We start from the raw sequence: 19,941 nt of genomic DNA on the forward strand, positions 1-19,941 counted from the left end.
GTGACATTATTACCTCTCTCACATCTATCTGACAAGCACTTTGTTTTTAAGGTTTATGCCTATATATTTACTCATTAAACATCAGACTACCAGCAAAAGAAATAATAATAGAAAAAAGGAGCTTCTATAAGCCTAAAGATGCTTAAAGTTAACAATGCGTTAACTTGATGTCAACTACACTTTTGCCTCCACTCACTAATGGCTCTCCATATATACATACACTATGGTGTGCTTGATATAATAGTTCTGTTTGCTAGAGGCTCAGCTGTCTTTGTGTTTTTCTCAGGCATAGAATGACTCTAAAGGCAAGAATGACTTTATTTTAGTCGTTCTGTGAACAGCAGATCAATTTTTAAGGCTCACTAGAATTCTCTTAGCTGCATGAATTATTTTTGACACACTTAATGTGTATTTTTTTTAATCCAAAGCAAAAATAACACATTTATCCGTTTTCAAACATCCCAATAAATAACAAAGGTACATTAGGCTCTGGAACAGCTTAACTGAACCATATGCAGATCCAAAGACCTGCCAAAATGGAATCAGAGTTATAAAAGATAGTTCATATTTCATCTAGCCATAAAATCAGAATCTACAGTATGTAATAAAATGTGCCGGTCACTCCTATAGAGCTAATGATAACAATGGTTTGAAAACTCATCGTCAAAAGTATAAAAATAAACTCGTACATACTCTGAGCAGTTTCTAGAGTTATTTTTCCCCCTTTTTGTTCCTTTCTGTGTCATTGACCTGGATTGACTAATCACAGACTATGGACGAAATGACTTAAAACAGCATCTTGAACCTCAGCCCCTCTGAAAATCACAGAATTTTTCCATTAAAGTATTTCATGAGAAAATCTTTAAGAAGCAGTGGAAGGTTTGGCACCAAACCCTTAGGATGCCATTAAGGGCCTCTGCCATCTTCCATAGGCCGCCTGGCCCCAAACAGCACACTCTCCTCCCAGAGAGTCTTTCCAAAGCCATTCTGAATCCTCTTTTCCCTTATCAGGCTGATACAGACCTACATCATCCGCAGAGCCTTCTGACAGGGGCTACAACAATTGGGGGGAAGGAGGGTGATAGGACCGTGCATTGTTTCCTTTCACAAAACCCTGCCACAGGGCGCAGATTAACACCAAAAAATAGATGGCTGCAACCAAACAGAAACATTTTTCAGAATGCCTCCACTTGATTAATGAAGTAATGGAGCCACCACGGTGTGCCTTTCATCATGCACTCGTCCTCTCTCGCCCTGCTCCTCCTGGAGTATCAGCAGGGGAGGGGACACTTTGCAAATGTCTGCTTCTCTGAAGACGTGTCATTTTCATAAAGTTTACCAGGAATGCAACAAGAATACAAGTACCTAAGTTCCTGGCTGAAAGTAAAAGACAAACTTTCTTCTGACCACCTCTGAATTTCTTAAATAAAGACAAATGCGACTACCCCCCTTTTCCCCCGTAGACATTATTCAGCATGTACTTGGGTGCTGGTGCTTAGTTCAGATGCAGGTATCACCCAGTACCTCCACACGCACCAATGTGCTGCATGTGCCTGAGCAGCAGTGGCTTTCAGAGGAGCAGTAGTAATGTCACATCAAGATTAGAGTCAGGACCTAAGGACTCTGGCTGCTCCAGTCCACCGGACAATGTTCACCTACTACACGTGGGCTAATGAGGCCTACACACAAAATGGTATTTGTGTGACTTCTTAATAAAAGCAACAACTTAAGGCATGAGAAATGCCTCTGCTCTTCCAAACTCTGTCCCCATCTCTTCCTATTTCACGGTGCACCATTGTGGCGTTATGACTGCCTTATTCACTCCACTCTGCGCAGAGCTCTGAAATGCCATAAGTAATGAAAGAATTGAGTTAACATTTTAAAATACAAACCTAACTCAAAAGTGAATCAGACAGGGTAAATTACTTTTCCAATTGTCTGAAATGCCCAATCACACACCTGAGAAATGCTGTCTGAAGAATAAATCCTTACAGAAAGAAAATACAAAGATGCCAAAATAATTCAAAAAGCAGTCTGAGTACTTAACCCCCTTTGTGTTCCAAAAACTGTGTCTTTTTTTCTCTGCTTTTGTGATGATTGTCTATTTAGATGATAAATACTCTAAGTACATACCTCGCACTTCTCTAGGTTATGAGTTCTCAGGATACTTGTGCTAGCTAATCAGTCGCTGTGTGCCTGTGTGTACCAATACATGTGTGAACATGTGAATGAAGATGTATGATACGTGATGAAAACCAGATTGCTTTTTTCAAGAATGTGCAGGGAGAGGACAGAAGGGGAAAGGCTAGATGCACTGCCTGGGAAATTAAAGGAATCGAAAACCTGTGTTCCTTTCACAGGTTTAATAAAAAGTAATCTGGGTTTGTTTAACAATCTGTATATTTTTCAAAATGACTAAATGCATATAATTTTATATAATTTTACAGCAACTCTGTGATGTGCAGCTGGTATAATAACCCCTATTTTATCCAGGAGGAAATGGAGAGCATGTGTGATTACCCATGATAGCACATGCACTTGGGATAATAACCCCCAGGAGTAGCATGAGGCTATTCTGACCTCATCACGGGCTCTTCCCTGCACTTCCTCTCTCACTTTTGATCTTTACAGTGGGTTAGTGTGTGTGAGTCTCAAAATTACCAAAGGAGAAGACAAACTCAGCAGACTGCTGCTTCTTCCTAATGTTACCGTATTTTGTATAAATCGTGTTTTATGTATTCTAATTCACCTTTTTCTAACATCGAAGTAAGTTAATCAAGCAGCTACTGATCACCTTGTATGTGGAAAACCATATTGACTTCTGGAAATGAGAATAAAATATATCTCATTTTCACAAACGTCTTTTACTTATTAATCATTGATTTTAGTTATGATACTTTATAGTCTATGATTTTGTTTTCCCTTTTCAAATTAATTGATTTTTTTTCTCATGATTTTCTCCCATTGCTCTAAGTATTTGAAAGCCTTTCCCTATCTAGAGGTCAGGTGACTCCTTATGCAAATTATTTTCAGTGGTAGACGGCCTCTGAGGTGGTCTCCAGTCATCCTAGCCTTTTGCTTTCAAAGCCTTGTGTAATTCCTTCAGGGTGGGATAGGCCTAATGAAAAGAATTGAGCAAAAGTGATGCGATGCCACTTAAAAGATAAGGTTCACAAAGACTGTGGCTTCTACCTTGGGCTCCTTCCCTTAATTCTCAGTTGTTGGTTTGGAGCTAGATCAGCTGCCATATGATGAGCTGCCTTTGGAGAAGCCCACCATATGAGGAATTGAGTCTACAGCCCTTTGAGTGAGACTGCATGCAGACCCTCCCCTAGTTAAGCCTTCAGACCCTCCCCACTACATGAGCAATTGAGTCTACAGCCCTTTGGGTGAGACTGCACGCAGACCCTCCCCTAGTTAAGCCTTCAGACCCTCCCCACTACATGAGGAATTGAGTCTACAGCCCTTTGGGTGAGACTGCACGCAGACCCTCCCCTAGTTAAGCCTTCAGATGTCACCACAGACCTCGCTGTCTCCTTAATTACAGCCTTATGAGAAACAATATGCCAGAGACACTTAACCAAGCTATGCTTGTATTTTTGACCCATAGAAACAAAGAATAAAAAGCCTGAGATAAAGCACAGGCCAACCTACACAGTCCTGTGCTTGCCTCTGATTTTCCAATCTTTAAAATACGAAGTGATACAAAATATACAAAATGGCACAGAAGGGACACACATTTCTTGAATGAAGGAACCACAGATTCATCAAACTAGGACAAAGAGTTTTACAAGAAAACTGATGTAAGAGTAAATGCATAAGACAGAATAACTTTAAATTCAATACTTAAATTAACAGGTAAAAAGATGCTAATTGCCAAAAGAGAGTTTCTCAAATAATCTCAAAAAGATCTAGGGCAGCGCCTGTGGCTCAAGGAGTAGGGCACTGGCCCCATATATTGGAGGTGGCAGGTTCAAAGCTGGCCCCAGCCGGAAAAAACTGCAAAAAAAAAAAAAAAAAAAAAAAAAAAAAAAAAAAAAATATATATATATATATACATATATATATATATATACACACACACACACAGAAGCATGTAATAAATATCACTTGATTTTAATATTATTGGAAATATATAAAAGAATGCTTGCCTCTGGACCATCTCACAAGACCAACACAGAGATGTATAGGAGTGGGTAGAACAGGGTCACAACCTTGCATATATCAGGAAATCTTCGGATGATAACAAGATTGCAATGACAAGTGAGAACTACAGTCAAATTATGATACTTGGTTAATGCCATCCTGAGAATACCTACCGATAATTAGATTTAAAATAGAGTCTAATGTGTTATGAGAGTTTAACAATGAGTTATTCCTGAATAATTTTGCTTTTTAAGACCAGACTGAAAGAATACAAAATGGTACCAATATCTAATCTTACAGTTATCACTTCCAAGATATGAATGTATTAATTTCTGTGTTGAGCTGAGATTGCTGCTAAATCCTCATAGCATTAGCTTAATATTTATTTTAACCATTCAGATAACAGGGAAGCACACAATGCCAAGCTAACTGCTTTTAACCAGCTGTAGAATGGCCAGTCTTCAAAAAATAAGTCAGTAGAAAGACTCTGGTAAACGTGCCAGATCTAACAGCAAGTGACAGAAGACAGCTCTGGTTGACTTTTCAGATAACTGCACCTCACAGTGCTTTCTCATTTTCACCTTCACCTCTAGAAAAAAAAAATATTTTTCAAGATTTATATTTATAATTTGCTTCATTAAGGCAATAGAGTTATGCCTTACAAACCACCTCCTCACCAGGGAGGTGAGGACTCTATGTACCCACCCTCTTCTTCCCTAGGTCTTTGTCATATCTCTTATGGGCAACTCCAAAGAAGAGACAGTGGCAGTGAAATCTGTGCTAAGAAAACGCACATGAGGAACCTGATGTGTGGGACAAAAGCTACAAATGATGAGAAATCCCGTTAAGAGGATCTGAAGCTATCAACCAAAAAGCTTTGTCCTTACGCCCACACTCGGTGCACAAGACAGTACCCTGGTTAGTGTCAACTTGATGTCCACACTCTCAGAAGTGCAGCTTCCATCATATGCAAATGATAGGAACAATTCTCCCTACAGACACTAGTTAAATTAACAGTAAAACACTAATAGTCACTTTAATAACTCTCTGAAAACATCACCTGCAATAAAAGTTTGCCTCAAAGGTCTAGAAAAAAGAACAATGAATAATCTTTAAAAAAAGAAAAAGAAAAAGTTTTGTTTTTTTCAAAGTTGGCCTAAAGATCGATTAAACAGTGTTAGTTATATTACCCAAAGGCAAAAATATGTTTTAAATTTCAGGCAGAGGAGGTAAGTTAGGTCCACAAATAAAATTATGGTCTATCTATGGTAAGGAATCTTGTCTTTGTTTCCTATATTTCAAACCCAAGTCCAACCATTAAAAACCTTCTAAGACTTAACAGTTAGGTGAAAAAAATTAGATAAAAGGATATTGAGGTTAGCAGACACACGAGCTACACAAGAAAGGTATAGTTTGGAGGCAAGTAAAAATGATCAGGAAGGGTGCAATTTGTGTGTTCATTTCAACATTATTTTCCCATATGACAGTATATTTTTATCCACTGCCAACATTATAACAATGTCTGCATTAGAATACAGCCAACCTCTTCACAACAATACACAACTGACCTCTCTGGCTTATTTCTATATGTTTGGACTATGAACTAATTTGCTGGTGTTTCATTTTCTCCTTTCTGATTCACATTCAGTACCAGGCCTTTGATTACTCAGGCCTCCACACCAACTTTTTCCTTCATCCTGAGCACTCTCCCCTCCACACACACAAAACCTTGCCCTAATTCTAGAAAACAGGCCAACACATCATTTTCCAAGGCTCTTCAATTAAATGTCTTGCCTTCATGTCTTCTTCGAGCAGCTTCCCTGTCCACTGTTTCCTTTAATTCTCCACAAAGCAGACAGAGTATTAGAGAAGTCAAGATCTTGCCCTCCCTAAGGGGCAAATCTACAACCTCCATCAATAATGAATTTCACCAACCTTTCCCAAGAGGAATAGGGTACAATTAAAAAGGTTATAAGTCCTTGCACTACTAGAACCTCAGGGCATCTGTGAATGAAACTGGCTTAAGCCCAATTAGAGGAATCAGTACATTTGTCTTCTCTTGGAACAACCCTGCTCTTACGGTTCCCATCAATTCAGTATAAATCTGACTGATCTTATCCAAGAAGTTAATAGAAAATTGTTCACAGTGGGCGACTGCCACCTCAGTTTCCAAGCAGAGACAGATGGAATTTCCCAGATGGTTTGTCACTGGAAAGTGTGATGCTGGATGAAACTTCACAGAAAGATGGTTGAGCAGAACACCTTCTTGGCCTTCACCCATGTCGTAGTGAGGGATCTAAAACGGATTCTGTTGTAAACAAATCATAATTACCTAGATAGGCTCAACACCTCATCCTCCCGAACTGCCCCTGAGGGTTGCAAATCTTACAGATCAAGCGACTATCATGGACATATCTCCTTCTGGTATAAAAACTGAAGAAATATCAGTAGACATAGTTCTCTTGTCTTACTGAGCTTTCATTTCAAATGATATTAAAATATATAAAGATGATACACACAAAACGAGTACAAGATAGCATTTACTGTAGTAACTGCAGTGCAGAGTTGGACAGATGAAGCTAGATCACAGAGTTAACAGGAACGGCTAGAAAGGCTTAGAGAGGGTGCAGGGCTTGAATGAGGAGAAGTGTGCAGCATTCCCTGATATGCAGAAAAATGAAAGAAAGGATATTCATGGTCTCATTCATTAGACAGTTACTGGTTGAGCTCTGATTATAAGGTAGATGTGCAAAGTAAGAAGAATGAAAGAATTAAAAATATTGATATAGGAAACATAGTGTGCAGGGGAGATAGACTAAAAAAAGAAAATGAGAGAGAGATAGAAATAGTCAATATATGATTGGTGCTCTTATCCTACTAAGCTAAAGCATCAGGGAAATATTTACTCCAAACTGGGGGCGTCAGGGAAGGTCTACTTTGGGGGTGACCTTGAGCACAGTCTGTACATATGAATTGGAGTAACTGATATAAAGAGGGAAGAGAGATGGGGGGAACACTTGTTTTTAGAATGATAAAATAACATGACCAAATGTACAGAAATGGGAGAAAAGTGTATACTCAGAGCCCTACAGGTAGACAAGGATGGCTGAAGTCTACTAAGAGTGGACGAGTGGTGAGAGTGGGAGCACTGAGCATGGTGAAGCCCTGTCTAGACTTTACTGAGAAATTTGGGTTCTCTTGTCCTCTTTTAGGAAGCTTTGAAACCCACAAGTGAAGTGACTTCTGTAGTTTTGTCTTCAGGACATCCTGCGATCTGAGGAAAGAAAAAAGAGGTGAGAAGGAAGGCAAGAAGAACATTAGAGGGATACCATGATAAGCTCGAGCTTTGGACTAAAGCCACAGCACCAGGAAAAGGAAGAATGGACAATGAGAAAGTAGGCGGTCCGGGACTCTGTAGCTGAATGTGAAAAGGAGAATATTGGAAGATGCTGACTCTGAACAGGAGGCAAAGGAGAGTTCTAGTGACAGAAAGGAGGCAGGGGTGGGTAGGAGCAAGTAATTGTGTGTGAACAAGCATCTGAGATGTGAGAAGGAAAGGTAGAAATGCAGAAAACTATGGGACGACCTCCAGAATGAACTCTCTGCAGAGGCAGAGAAGGAGACATGGAGCCCCGGCTCAAAGGTCACTGAAAGTTACAAGTCACGGAACACTGCGGAAAGGCCATCTGTGGAAACGGGAATAAACTCTCCCTGTGACTATTTAGTGGGAGGAATGAAGTGGGAAAGGCTTGCAAAACAGTCAAAATGTGCTAATAGAGAAAGGGTAAAAAGCCAAGGTTACAGAGTTTTTTTTTATTTAAATGTCATCTGTAAATTAGTAGCTGAAGCTTTGCAAGTGGATAAGCTCCCTGAGGCACTGGGAACAGAGGGAGAAGAGAAGAAAGGCCAGAAGTGTTTTGGGAAACACACACAGTTAAATTAAAAAGAGCCAAGACCCAGAGAGATATAGGAAAGATATAGGACCCAGAGAGAAGTAGGAACGTGTGGTAGTCCTAAACCCAGATTAAAGCGAATATTAAGGAGGAAGATATCATTCACCAGGTTGACATCAATGAAAAGAAACATGATACCCAACGACATTCATGCCTCAGAAAAATTATACATCATGTTACGGAGAGGATGAAGATACAAAGATATGGGTGGGTCAGTGAGAACGTTCTGGTAAGTAAATCCAGTTATATTAGATTTTCACTTCACAGAGTCTTTATTGAATATCTACTATGTGCCAGCGGTAGAAGTCCAAAATTGAATAATAAAGATTAAATACATCCATGTCCTCTAGTGTCCCAACAATAATTGAATATTGCCTTCATATTTACTGTATTGTTATATCTTAGAGGCTGTTTTAGTATAGCTTCTGCAGAAGATTACACTGAGACTGACTGAAACACAAGTGTTTATTGTGAATGTGATTAGAAAATTCCAGTAGGGTTAGGGGGAAGTAAGCAGGAAAGGAAAGACGGCCCACAAAGCATGCAGTGGCAAGCTCGTTGGAGTTCAAGTCTCCCGGAAAACTCTAAGAGACACTGTAAACTCATCTCATGTCCTAACAACGAAGCAGAGAAGCAGAGGTGTTACTCCACCAATGTTCTATCCACACTGGCTGAGGATTACCTCTGGGAATGTCAGTTCTCCAGCACTTCCAGATTGCCTAGTTTGTGGCAAGTCTTCATCTAAGACTGGAAAAATGTGCTCAGAGAGGAGAGTTATGATGCACCCACTAAGTAGCCTTTGACTATAAAGGGGAATGCTGGAGACATATGGGTAGAGAACCAACCCTTTGCTGCAGAATATGTACAGCATGGGAATGGAAGACTACGGCAATGAATAAGGTCAAAGATGAGTGCTGAAAGATGAAACTGAAGGGAAGAAATGGAGGTGATAATGATTCTAATTACAAGTATCCAGATCAGGATACTTTCCTGATTCTTTTCTCAATCACATTTCTATGACGGTAACTATCTCAAAATCTGCAGATGCAGCTTAAGGCTTTATTTAATTATTAGGTCAATAAAATATCCATACGGCCCTGTATATACACATAGATCTATGTTTATAGACATACACACACATATATACATACATACAGAGGGTGCCAAAAATGTACGCACATTTTTAGAAAGGAAAAAATTGTACTAAAAGTACACTACTCAATATATGCTGATAATAGAAGATGAATATGAGTCATGTTGAGCACCTCTTATAATTACAGATGTCAAGCATGACTTGAGTATTACAAATTTAATCCCCTTTTTTACTTTCTTAAATGTGTGTACATTTTTTGACACCTCTGTGTGTGTGTGTGTGTATATATATGTGTGTTTGTAGAATTCAATGTCATAATACCCTGCAGGAAAATATAACCAGGTTCTATTCTAATTGAACAGACTAAAATGATACCTCTTTATCAAACTTCGTTTGCTGAGTTTAACAGGTTATGATGAGTTGTCTCATCAACAGGTTATGTTGTCTAAGTTATCTTGGGCTTTCTATTTAACTAAGTATACATGTTGTGTGATTCCAGCAGTTGGCTGAATCCACTCAAACTATCTAGTTTGACAGCTGATATATTCAAAACCAAGAGAAGGCAAATGCCACTTAAATTCCAGACACCTAACTTTCTAAATAATCATGGTTGTTTAACATTTATTAAATACTGCCATGTGCTAGCACAGCTGAGATTGAGTTTATTACAAGGATCTTTGTCTTGGGGAGAATATTGGGAACATTTTAAAAGCATAATATATGAACATAGAAATGATAAAACATATACAAAGCAGATACTGATCAGAACTTAAGGTAACTTAAAAAATTTCTTCCGTGTCAGTGGTCTTTTGATTTTTTTAATGAATAAAATTTCAAAGCTTTGAAAAACACCAAGCTTGTGCTACCATGATAGCTTTTAATGGAAGTTATTCCTCAGAAGTGAGTTGGGATGCTGAAAAGAAAGCTGGGCTCACTTATTGCTAGTCAATCTTTCAGGGGCATGAAGATGGACCTCAAAAACTCTGAAACCTCAAGAGTACTGCAGACTTTTGGAGACAGTGATGAGTGATTTTATATGTCAACTCAGAAGGTGTTTTTTGAACAAAAGTAATACTTCTATCATGGAACTTTGGGTAAAACAAGTTGCCATCCTAATATGTAGGCCCCATCCAATCAACGGAAAGGCTGAACAGACAAGAAGCCTGGTCCCCAAGCAGGAAGAAATTCCCCAGGAGACTGCTGCCCTCGGACTTCATTGGCCCCATGGCTCTCCCGGTCTTCAGCCTGCCAGTCCACAGTACAGATCTTAGATTTTCCAACCTACACAGTTGCATGAGCCAATTCCTTTCCAATAAATCTCTTTCTATATACATATATGTCCTGTTATATTTCCCTGGAGAACACTAAGACAACCCCCTCGGCAAACCACCCCTTTTAGGCATGTAAAATCTTCAAACGCCAATGTCTATAGTGTTGAATGTTTAATTTGGGGAGTCTTTTCTGTTTTAGACTTGATATATTTCAGTGGGTGCATTTCTATGGATCACTGACTAGTAACAGTGGTGGAAATTTATTGATAACTCACATTTGCCATCTCATTTAGTCTTTGTGAAATTCCTAAAGCTAGGCATTATTATTATCCTGCATTGTAGACATAGGAATAATAATACTATGATTCTGGTAGCATTTTATGGGTTCTAGAATCAGAAAAATTTGACCTGGAGCTAATTACCTTACTTCCAAAAGCAGCAGTTTTATCCTCTGTAACAAAGGAGATAAATATTCCTTTCTTTTACACTTGTGTAAGAACTAACTCTGATGTAAAATACATAAAGCACTTTGACCAGTATCTGGCCCAATTAACGTATTTACTATTCTTCTGCTGCTATTATTAATATTAAACTCTTAACATGAAGTATCTATTAACAAGATATACTCTATAGCTATGTTCAATAAGTTATATGACTCCAAGAATAAGTTTTTGTCAAATTGATTTGTTTGGTGTTTCCCTATAGACTATATTTCTTGAAATGTTCTCTCTATATCCAAATAGCTGGTCTGCAAAGGCTTCCTGCAGAAGATGGCATATTGCTAATGCACTTCAAGATGGGGACTTGAAAGATATAAAAAGGATTTGACATCTGGCATGGTGACTCAATTAATTACTGTGTTGGATTAATTAGTGTGCTGAATCTCCTGAGCCAACACCATGAGTTTGAGCAGAGTAACATTACATCAGTTGGCAAAGATGCAATTTAAAAGGGTGTACTAATCCAAATCTGATTCAAGGTTAGCCTAAGGAAGGGTTAGTAAGGCTATATATCTTAATATAAAAAAATCTATCTTCGTAATATAAAATGTATACTATTGTCCAAATTATAAAGCAGTAATAAAATTGCAGAAGTCTTTAAATTTACCCCTAACTGTCCAAGTACTCTCTCATAATAAAGGAAAACAATAGGTATTTCTCTAATCATTGCATATTTTCCCCCAGAGATATATTTTTTATAAATTTAGAATTCATATAAATGAATCCCCAACAGTTTTATCATGTTCAAATTATGTTACAGATGTTAAACTGAGGAGGCCAAATATAGTCTTTAAAACGCAGATACTGGAACCAAAAGGTAGAGCTCTTATTTTCCCATCTATAAAATATAATTGATAATAGCATCAAATTCATAGGTTTGCTTGGAGGTTTAAATGAGCTGACCTATTTTTCAATTCTCTGCACAGTGTTTAGAAGTGAATGAGTCCACAGCACAGGGAAACCACTTGACCAGAGAGTAGTAACAGTTGTGGCAACGTAGGACTAGTAGCATTTAATGACAAAATCAGAAGTAAATTCTAGGAACAGAACCTTATGTCAAAAAATTTTTTGCCAGTAGAAGTATATTTTAGTGAAGCCACTAAATTTTAAACAGGAAAAAATGCTATATTTTAAAATGGAATAATTAAATCCTATGATGAAATAATTTGACATATTAGGATTATTTTCCATAAAGAATTATTACATGTTACATAATCATATATATAATTCCCTAAAGAATTGTTGTATACATACAATTTAAATAGCACCAAAAGTTCTGAAAATTTCTTATGTATAAATTGAGTCATATAAAATATGGCATAAAAATAACTTCAGAGTGGCACTGGAGTATTAAAATGAAGCCATCTCATCTGTCTAAAAAAACAGGAAATTACTTCAGTGGAAAAATAAACTTTCTCTAATAAGTTTATTTTCCATTTTTTTTCACAATTTAGCATATGGCAGAAATGTCATAAAACTACCACTCTGTGTTTACACAGATATAAAGATTAATCAAAAATTAAAGTTTAATGCAGATATTATTTTTATACAGTAAACGGGAAAATAGTCATCATCTCTCACAACCACTACAGATGCCACTTCAGCGACGGTATTCTTTTGAAGACATATCAGAGAAATGACTAAAGGTCGTGTTGATGTCTGCTACGCAGTAAGGAATAAGATAAATATCTCAAAGCCTAAAATGGTTTGTAAGCAGTGCTAGAGAAAAAATTTTAAAAAATACAGATAAAATGGGTTTAGAGCAGCATTTAACTGAACCTTTGACGTTTAAGGGATCTTTCTCTTTTCTTCCTTCCACTCATTAGCTTGAGACACAAGGATAGGTAATAATGGTCTCCGAAAAGAATTACGAGAACAGTCTGTTAACACAACTCAACAAACCAAGTGTTAGTGGGGTCACATCCCAAACACTCTTTGAAGTAACTGCACTGGCCCACCTAGAATAAATTGCTCAGAGTCCCAAACTCCCTTCTAGGATTTTTATTGTTCCCGGTCTTAAATTCTTTTGTCAGTGGTGAGAGGTGCAGGTCCAGTTTCAGTCATCTGCACAAGTGCCCACCAACCCATGAATGGATTAATATGGTACCTGTACACCATGGAATACTATTCAGCCATAAAAAGACGGAGACTTTACATCTTTTGTATTTGCCTGGATGGAGTTGAAACATATTCTTCTTAGTAAAGAACCCCAAGAATGGAAAAGTAAGTATCCAATGTATTCAATACGAATATGAAAGCAATAGAAAAATAACTATATCCTCACACAAAAGAAAAATACAAGTATATTCAAGAAGGGGAGAGGTGAGGAGGGAAAGGGGAAAGAAGAGGAGGGAGGGGGATTGGTGAGCTTTCACCTAAAGTGCACAACGTAAGGGTCCACAGCGCACCTCCCAGATGAAGGGCTCAACTGCAACTTGAACTTTACCTTTTAAATACAAACAATGTAACCTACTCCTCTGTACCCTCATATTAATCTGACATAAACAAATAAAGTGCTCAGATTATTAAAGCTAGCAAGGTCTATCAAGTCAATGGGTTTGGTCCTTAAATACATGTGAAATTCCCTATCTCATTCTTTTATGGATAGATACGTGAATAGATGAAGAAAGACACTCCTAGAATCTCACATATTGTTTCAAAGTTCACTGACACAGAGATTTCCCACTAATTCCAATCATTACTTTTAGCTGAATTAGTAACGCCTATCATAGCCACAGGGCACTCAATAAACAGAGATCCACATATATCGGTTTCTGTCATATAATAACCTGAAGAAAGATTTCTTTCATGTAATTAATTGAAGAAATAATACGATGTTGCTAAATCCAGCACATCTGTCAAAATCCCTCTGGGAGTGTCCCCATAGCGTAGACGGAGTCATTAAACAGTCATTAGACTCTCCTGCATAAATGAAACTCAGAGAGAAGGACTTTCATTGGCATGGATACTTACAAAATTCCTGGATCTTCTAAGGAATAGGAAACATTTTTCTTCCTAAATTTTGTCATCTGTCTTATAGCTAATAATAGGAGATGTTTTCAGCTATTATTTTTATGTTATCCGATGTGGTAGGCAGAATAACATCCTCCCAAAGATGTCTACATCCTAAATCTGTGGAATTCGTCAGTGTTACTTTGCATGGGGATGATTTAAGAAAGCAAACGGAATTAAGGGTGTTATTCAACCGACCTAAAACTAAGAAAGGTCGCCGAGATGACACAGGTGCATCCAATTAACATTAGCATCCTTAAATGTGGAAGGCAGAGGCAGAAGTGTCAGTTAGAATGTGGAGGTGAGAAAGACCCAATCAGCCACTGACGGCTTTAAAGGGCAGGCAGTGGTGAACTGAGGGCATTGGCAACCTTGAGAAGCTGGAAACGGGAAGCAAACAGAGCCTCCCAAAAAACACACAGTCCTGCGTCTAGACACCTGGAGCAGCAAGAAGAAACAAATGTATCCAATTAAGAAATAAAGGTTTCATCGTAAAATTTTCCACCTTTCCATTACTTTTTAAAACATTTAATTGATTAATTACCTATGTACAATCATCTCACCAAATGCTAGACTTCTAGTCTCAGATCTTTCACAAAAAAGTTGACAACAACAATTAAAATGCTCATCACTCATCCCTGCTTTTAAAGGCAGATAATACCAAGGAATAACGAAGTTGTTTATTTCTTGTTCTGCATGTAAACCTGTAATATATGACAATGAATTTTTGTCATCTTAAAAATAAAAGCAATTGTACATATTATTAAATGTAAACAGTCTTAGTCTGGCTGAGCAGATAAAGCAATAACCTTAATAAATTACCTTACTAGCCAACCATTTAGTATGAGTAAACTGGTCCCTTCTAAGTTCCGCGTATGTGACTGTCATAGACAAATCACTTGAAAAATATCCAAGTTTTATGCTCCATGAAATAGAGAAAACAAACTGTTGTTTTTAGTGACTTCACTAGGAAGCAAGCAGAGATAATGTCTGAACTATGACAAAACCTTAAAAGTCAACCATCTTGGAACAGCCACGTACCAAGGAATTATTATTCAGGTCCATCTTCCCAGCAAATGGCCCCCAGGTTGTTCCCACTGGCAGTTGCTGGCGACTCTGAATTTTTCGTTCTCCATCTTTCTGAAACACCTCCAGCTCTCCTGCAGACAAAGAAAACAGAGGTGTTTAGAATACTTCACTCGTGCCTTCACAACAGCCACTGCTTTTTGCGTGTTTGTTTTACCACGCACAATAGATCCCCAGCACTCATATAAAGAGATCGAATTATGCTTGTCTGAAATAACAACGTTTCTTGCTATCCTGAGGGGAAAATAGAACAGGTCCTTGTAATTGTATTCAAATTCAGTCCAATTTCTTTCTTGCACCTTTTCACGCACGGTGTCTGCTGAAGTCAACTCTTTTTAGTACGTCTTTCAGAACCAGACACAAAACCATTTTCTCAAGAAAGCATTGATCTAATGCCAAAAACAGACAGGCAAGAAACATTAGAACGATAATTGAGGGTTAAAATTCTCATATTTATCCAATCCTCTTGGAGAATAATACACGGAGAGTTTGTGAAGGACTTGATAACTAAGATTAGTGGCTGAAACAGCAGGGTGTGCACTAAGTAGTGATGCAAGGTTTCCCAAATAAAAAATATGTAGACAAAGCTTTTCATTTTTAAAAATTGGATATTTGAGGGGGGAATTCTATGTTACCAAACGAGTTTGGATGGAAACACCAGTTTGGAAAGTCTTTTGTTTTCTTTTGAGAAAAGTCTCATTATGTTGCCCTCAGTAGAGTGCTGTGGCATCACAGCTCACAGCAACCTCAAACACTTGGGCTTAAGCAATGCTCTTGCCTCAGCCTCCCAAGTAGCTGGGACCTCAGGCGCCCACTACAACACCTGGCTATTGTTTGTTGCAATTGTATGTGGCTGGTGTCCTGACCACTGAGCTATGGGCACCAAGCCCAGTTTGGAAAGTCTTATTTCTTTAATTTCCTCCAGTGTAATATTTGAGAATCATTAAATGGGAGCAGGAAGCAAAGATAGTATACTCATTTGCATAAAGTAGGAATTCATTAAATGCTTGTTTAAAAAAATATAATACTGTAAAAATGTATAAAAGAGTTCATCAACACTTCAAATAATGTCCAACAGCCTAGACGTCATTGACAATAAACAGAAAAAAAATCACAATCAGGAATTATAGCCTCTCTTTAAATAATTAACTTTAGATATTTATCCCTTGCAACTATTACCATACCATAGAACCATATCAGTTTTTTTTTTACATTTTAAGATATTATCTCAAAATACAATTTAATAGTATTGCTTCTCAGTGTGTTTAATAGCAAACATGAGAATGAGGAGGAGTGGAATAAGAAAAAACAAACAAAAATGTATATAGAACATAAATCTGGAAATATGCGATATGGACGGAATATATTCTGTGATTAAATTTTCAAAATTATATATGAGTCATGGTAGGTGACACATTATGAAATCATTGCCTTAAATTGGCCTTAGCTTCCTCTTGAGTCAACAGTTATCTCTAAATAATAGGATTCAATCTGGATGTTTTTAAAAAAACACCATCAACCTCACTTCACTTAATGTTTTCTTTATTTCTCTGCATTTGTGTCACCTCCTTTTAATATTTTAAATATCAGATGTCATTACTTCTCACATTTTTATCATTATTTATCCTGAAAACCAAAATCAAAGTACATAACCATAGTCAGTTAAAGTATCATACAAGGCTTAGATTATATCCATTATGAAATATAAATTTATCTGTATCCAAATAATGAAAATTCGAAGTTCATCCCTAATCTATGCTCACTAGTAAAATTAAAATCCAAGGACTACGCTTCCATTCATTCTTCTTATGTTCCCTTCCTCTGCTACTTGAGAAATACACTGAAAATGGAAGAACCTGTTAAATGAGACAGAAATACACTCCAATTTTTTTTCATTTGCATGTGTCAATAACTACAGATGATCAACAATAAGGAAAACAAATCCAGGAAGATTCAATAGGTCTGGGCTTCTAAAAGATACTTTCATAAATAGAACATGTATATTAAATAACATACTAATGCTTAAGCATCAAACTCTGAAGCACAGTAAGACACAGTTTAGATTTGTGATCTGCAGAATTGCAGGATAATAAATTTGTATTATTCGGAGTCCAGAGAACATGAAACAATATTACTTTGTTTTCTGTATATGGAATAACAAGCCCATTTAAGAGATTTTTCTTTGAAAATGTCTTTTATCCTTGTGCAGTCATTTTATTAATGCACTAGGATCAGAGACCTTGTATTCAAACATCCCCAAAGACGGAGCACAAAGACAGCCAACAATCTATTACGACGCCAAAAAGGAATCACTGGGAAAATGTTTCCCAATGGCTGCATACTCATATGTGATAAAGTTTATTTACATATTTAGGACAATTTTTTTATATTTGAAAAAGAACTTAATTTCTATGGGATAAGAGTTCTCAGTACTTTTTTAACCATATTTACATTTTCAACTACTTCTTAAAAATTTACCATTTGAAAAATAAAATACATTTCAATCCCTCAGCTAAACACTTCAGAATTTTCTTTCTACATAAAGATGCCCAAATAACTTGCTTATTTTTACACACTAAACAAAACCAGTTATGTCATGGTTACCTGATACCACCAGGCATCATGAGAATCTTTGAAAACCCTTTAACAAGGCAATTCATCCTCTCTTTCTGCTCCTGACATATTTCATTTGAAAAGGGTTCAGACTCAGTCGAACAGTGACTCCTTATCTATACCTGTGGATTTACAAGCAGCTCTGTCTTTTAATGGATTAAGAACTACAAACTTAGGGCAGATCATAAGGAGATATCCAAATATCTCCAAAGTTTTGAGGTATCTTTGACTATGCATTAAAATTTTAAGCGGACGAGAAATCTACTTTTATGAGCTCTTAAAGAAACAGCCATAACAGAAAGAGCAGCAACTGTTCCAGCTATTGAGTCAATCTTTTCAACTTCACTAGCAAAGCAGGCATATCCCAGTATCCTTTCTTTCTTGGTAAGAAGCTATTTCAAGGTTTAAGGAAATTTTCCCTGTTGGTGAAGTAGTTAAAAAAAATTCATTTATTCACAATAGCATTTATAAAAAACTGCAAGTGGAGTGCAAATAATTAGCATGTATATACTACCAAGGCTACATAGGTTAATGATAGCAACACACATAAGACATGGTATAAATGGAAGTTATATTTAACTTAACTTTAACTACATTGCTTCAGAGTATATGTTAATTTTTTCTCAAAAATTAATAAGTGTCATGAAACAGGAAACCCTGTTGTGCTAAAAGTAAGATTAATTGTTAGCCATAACCCTGTCCAGTAGCAGCTGAAGAGCCTTGAATAAGTTATAACTTTTTAAAGTCTGGTTTGTCATCATTAAAAGAGAGGTTTGTGCTTACCACACGGTAAGGTGTTTTCCATCTCGGACAGTGTGACACTGTGATGTTCTATCCCCAGATAGGATATGTACTACGAGAGGTAAAAAGAACACTGGGGTGGTGAGTCAAAGATCCAGGACCTCAAAACAGCTTATCATCAAATTGATGTTTGACTTGAAAACATTAGAAGTTATCAAACCAAAAGGAAAAGCTGTAATTCTTATATGATGTGTTTTTTCATCCCTTTATGCCTCATTCCTTAGGTCATTCATTCATTTAGTCCACAAATATTTGGGGAGCACCTACTGAGCATTGTACTGGATACTGTGTTGGGCCCCTAAATAGAACAACAAACAAAACAAACACGAACCTTTATGAACTGCAGGAAATAGAACCCATATAGTTAGGCCAGTAAAAGACAGAATTGAGGGATGGTTTAGATTTTAAGAGTTAGGGGCGGGAGGATCTCTAGTGAGATGTTCCGATATCTCACTTAGGCAGATGGGCCAATGGCCGTGTCCCTGTTGAAATAGGGAACACAGAAGAAGACAAGAATTAACAATAAAATGAGGAGTTATAGATTGGTAATGATATGGAAGTGGCCATAGGAGAGGAAACAGGTGAACTTCCATGAGCAATGACAGTCCTGGGGCTCAGAAATAAGGTCTTAACGAGAGTGGATAAATTTTGGCATTTATTCAGTAACTAAAACTGGATTGTGTATGACAACAAAACTCGTAGGGTTGTTGATCTAGGAAGGAGTGTAACAGGACAGAAGACCTAGGGTAGACTTCAAAAAACCTTGGAAAGACGGAAGGATGGAGGAACAGACACAGACACCTTGGAAGACATGGTGAGTGACGCAGGGAAGAAAGTGAATATACTAATAGGACCACAGCAGCTGAGGGACTGCTTGAGAATTTGAAGAAGGGGAGGATCAGTTAAGGAATCTTAAAATGTATAAAAGTAAGGAAATAACTGGAAAGATTTCTTGGGATGAGGTGGAGATCATGAGTATTTGGAAAGAAAGGCATTTTGTAAAACGGAAGGCCAGAACTGTAATGGAATAAGCCAGTTGATCCAATGAATTTTAGCTTCTGCATCCAAAATAGGGAAAAATAGAAATTAGAATACTTTCCCCAAATGCTTGCTGTATCAACTCAGTCTTTAACATATACTTTTCCAGGAAAGAGAAATTGAAACTTTCTAAGAACATGTCCATATACTTCCCTCAGGCTCCTTTATCCAAATCATGCTCTATATTTTGACCTATCTTCCTTTCACACTTTCTGTGACCTTTCTTCCCAGCTCCACACTTCTTATGAGCATTTCCCAGACTTTTATCAACTCAGAGGTAGTTGACCAACCAGCCTCAATCCACTCTGAAGCTCCAACTCTGACTCCCAGTGCCTGCCAGGGTAGTTTCTGATGCTCCACTCTCACCATGTCACTCAATGTGCAAGTCCTCTCACACCCTCCTTTCTGGCTGCCCCAAACCCAACATA

The 19,941-nt window shown here is 37.5% G+C and overlaps 1 protein-coding gene across 2 annotated transcripts in view; it reads right to left on the reverse strand.

Annotated features, from left to right (window-relative positions):
• The window catches only part of ZFPM2 (zinc finger protein, FOG family member 2), a 446,479-nt gene that overhangs the window by 204,723 nt on the left and 221,815 nt on the right, over positions 1-19,941 (reverse strand). For both annotated transcript variants that reach the window (XM_023517990.1, XM_003782416.1), the window contains exon 4: positions 15,017-15,135. In XM_023517990.1, coding sequence (XP_023373758.1) covers positions 15,017-15,135 — 119 coding nt within the window. The remainder of the gene's footprint in view (positions 1-15,016; positions 15,136-19,941) is intronic.

This window comes from Otolemur garnettii, unplaced genomic scaffold, assembly GCF_000181295.1.
Source record: "Otolemur garnettii isolate 467f Iridium unplaced genomic scaffold, OtoGar3 scaffold00004, whole genome shotgun sequence".
Taxonomy (NCBI): Eukaryota; Metazoa; Chordata; class Mammalia; order Primates; family Galagidae; genus Otolemur; species Otolemur garnettii.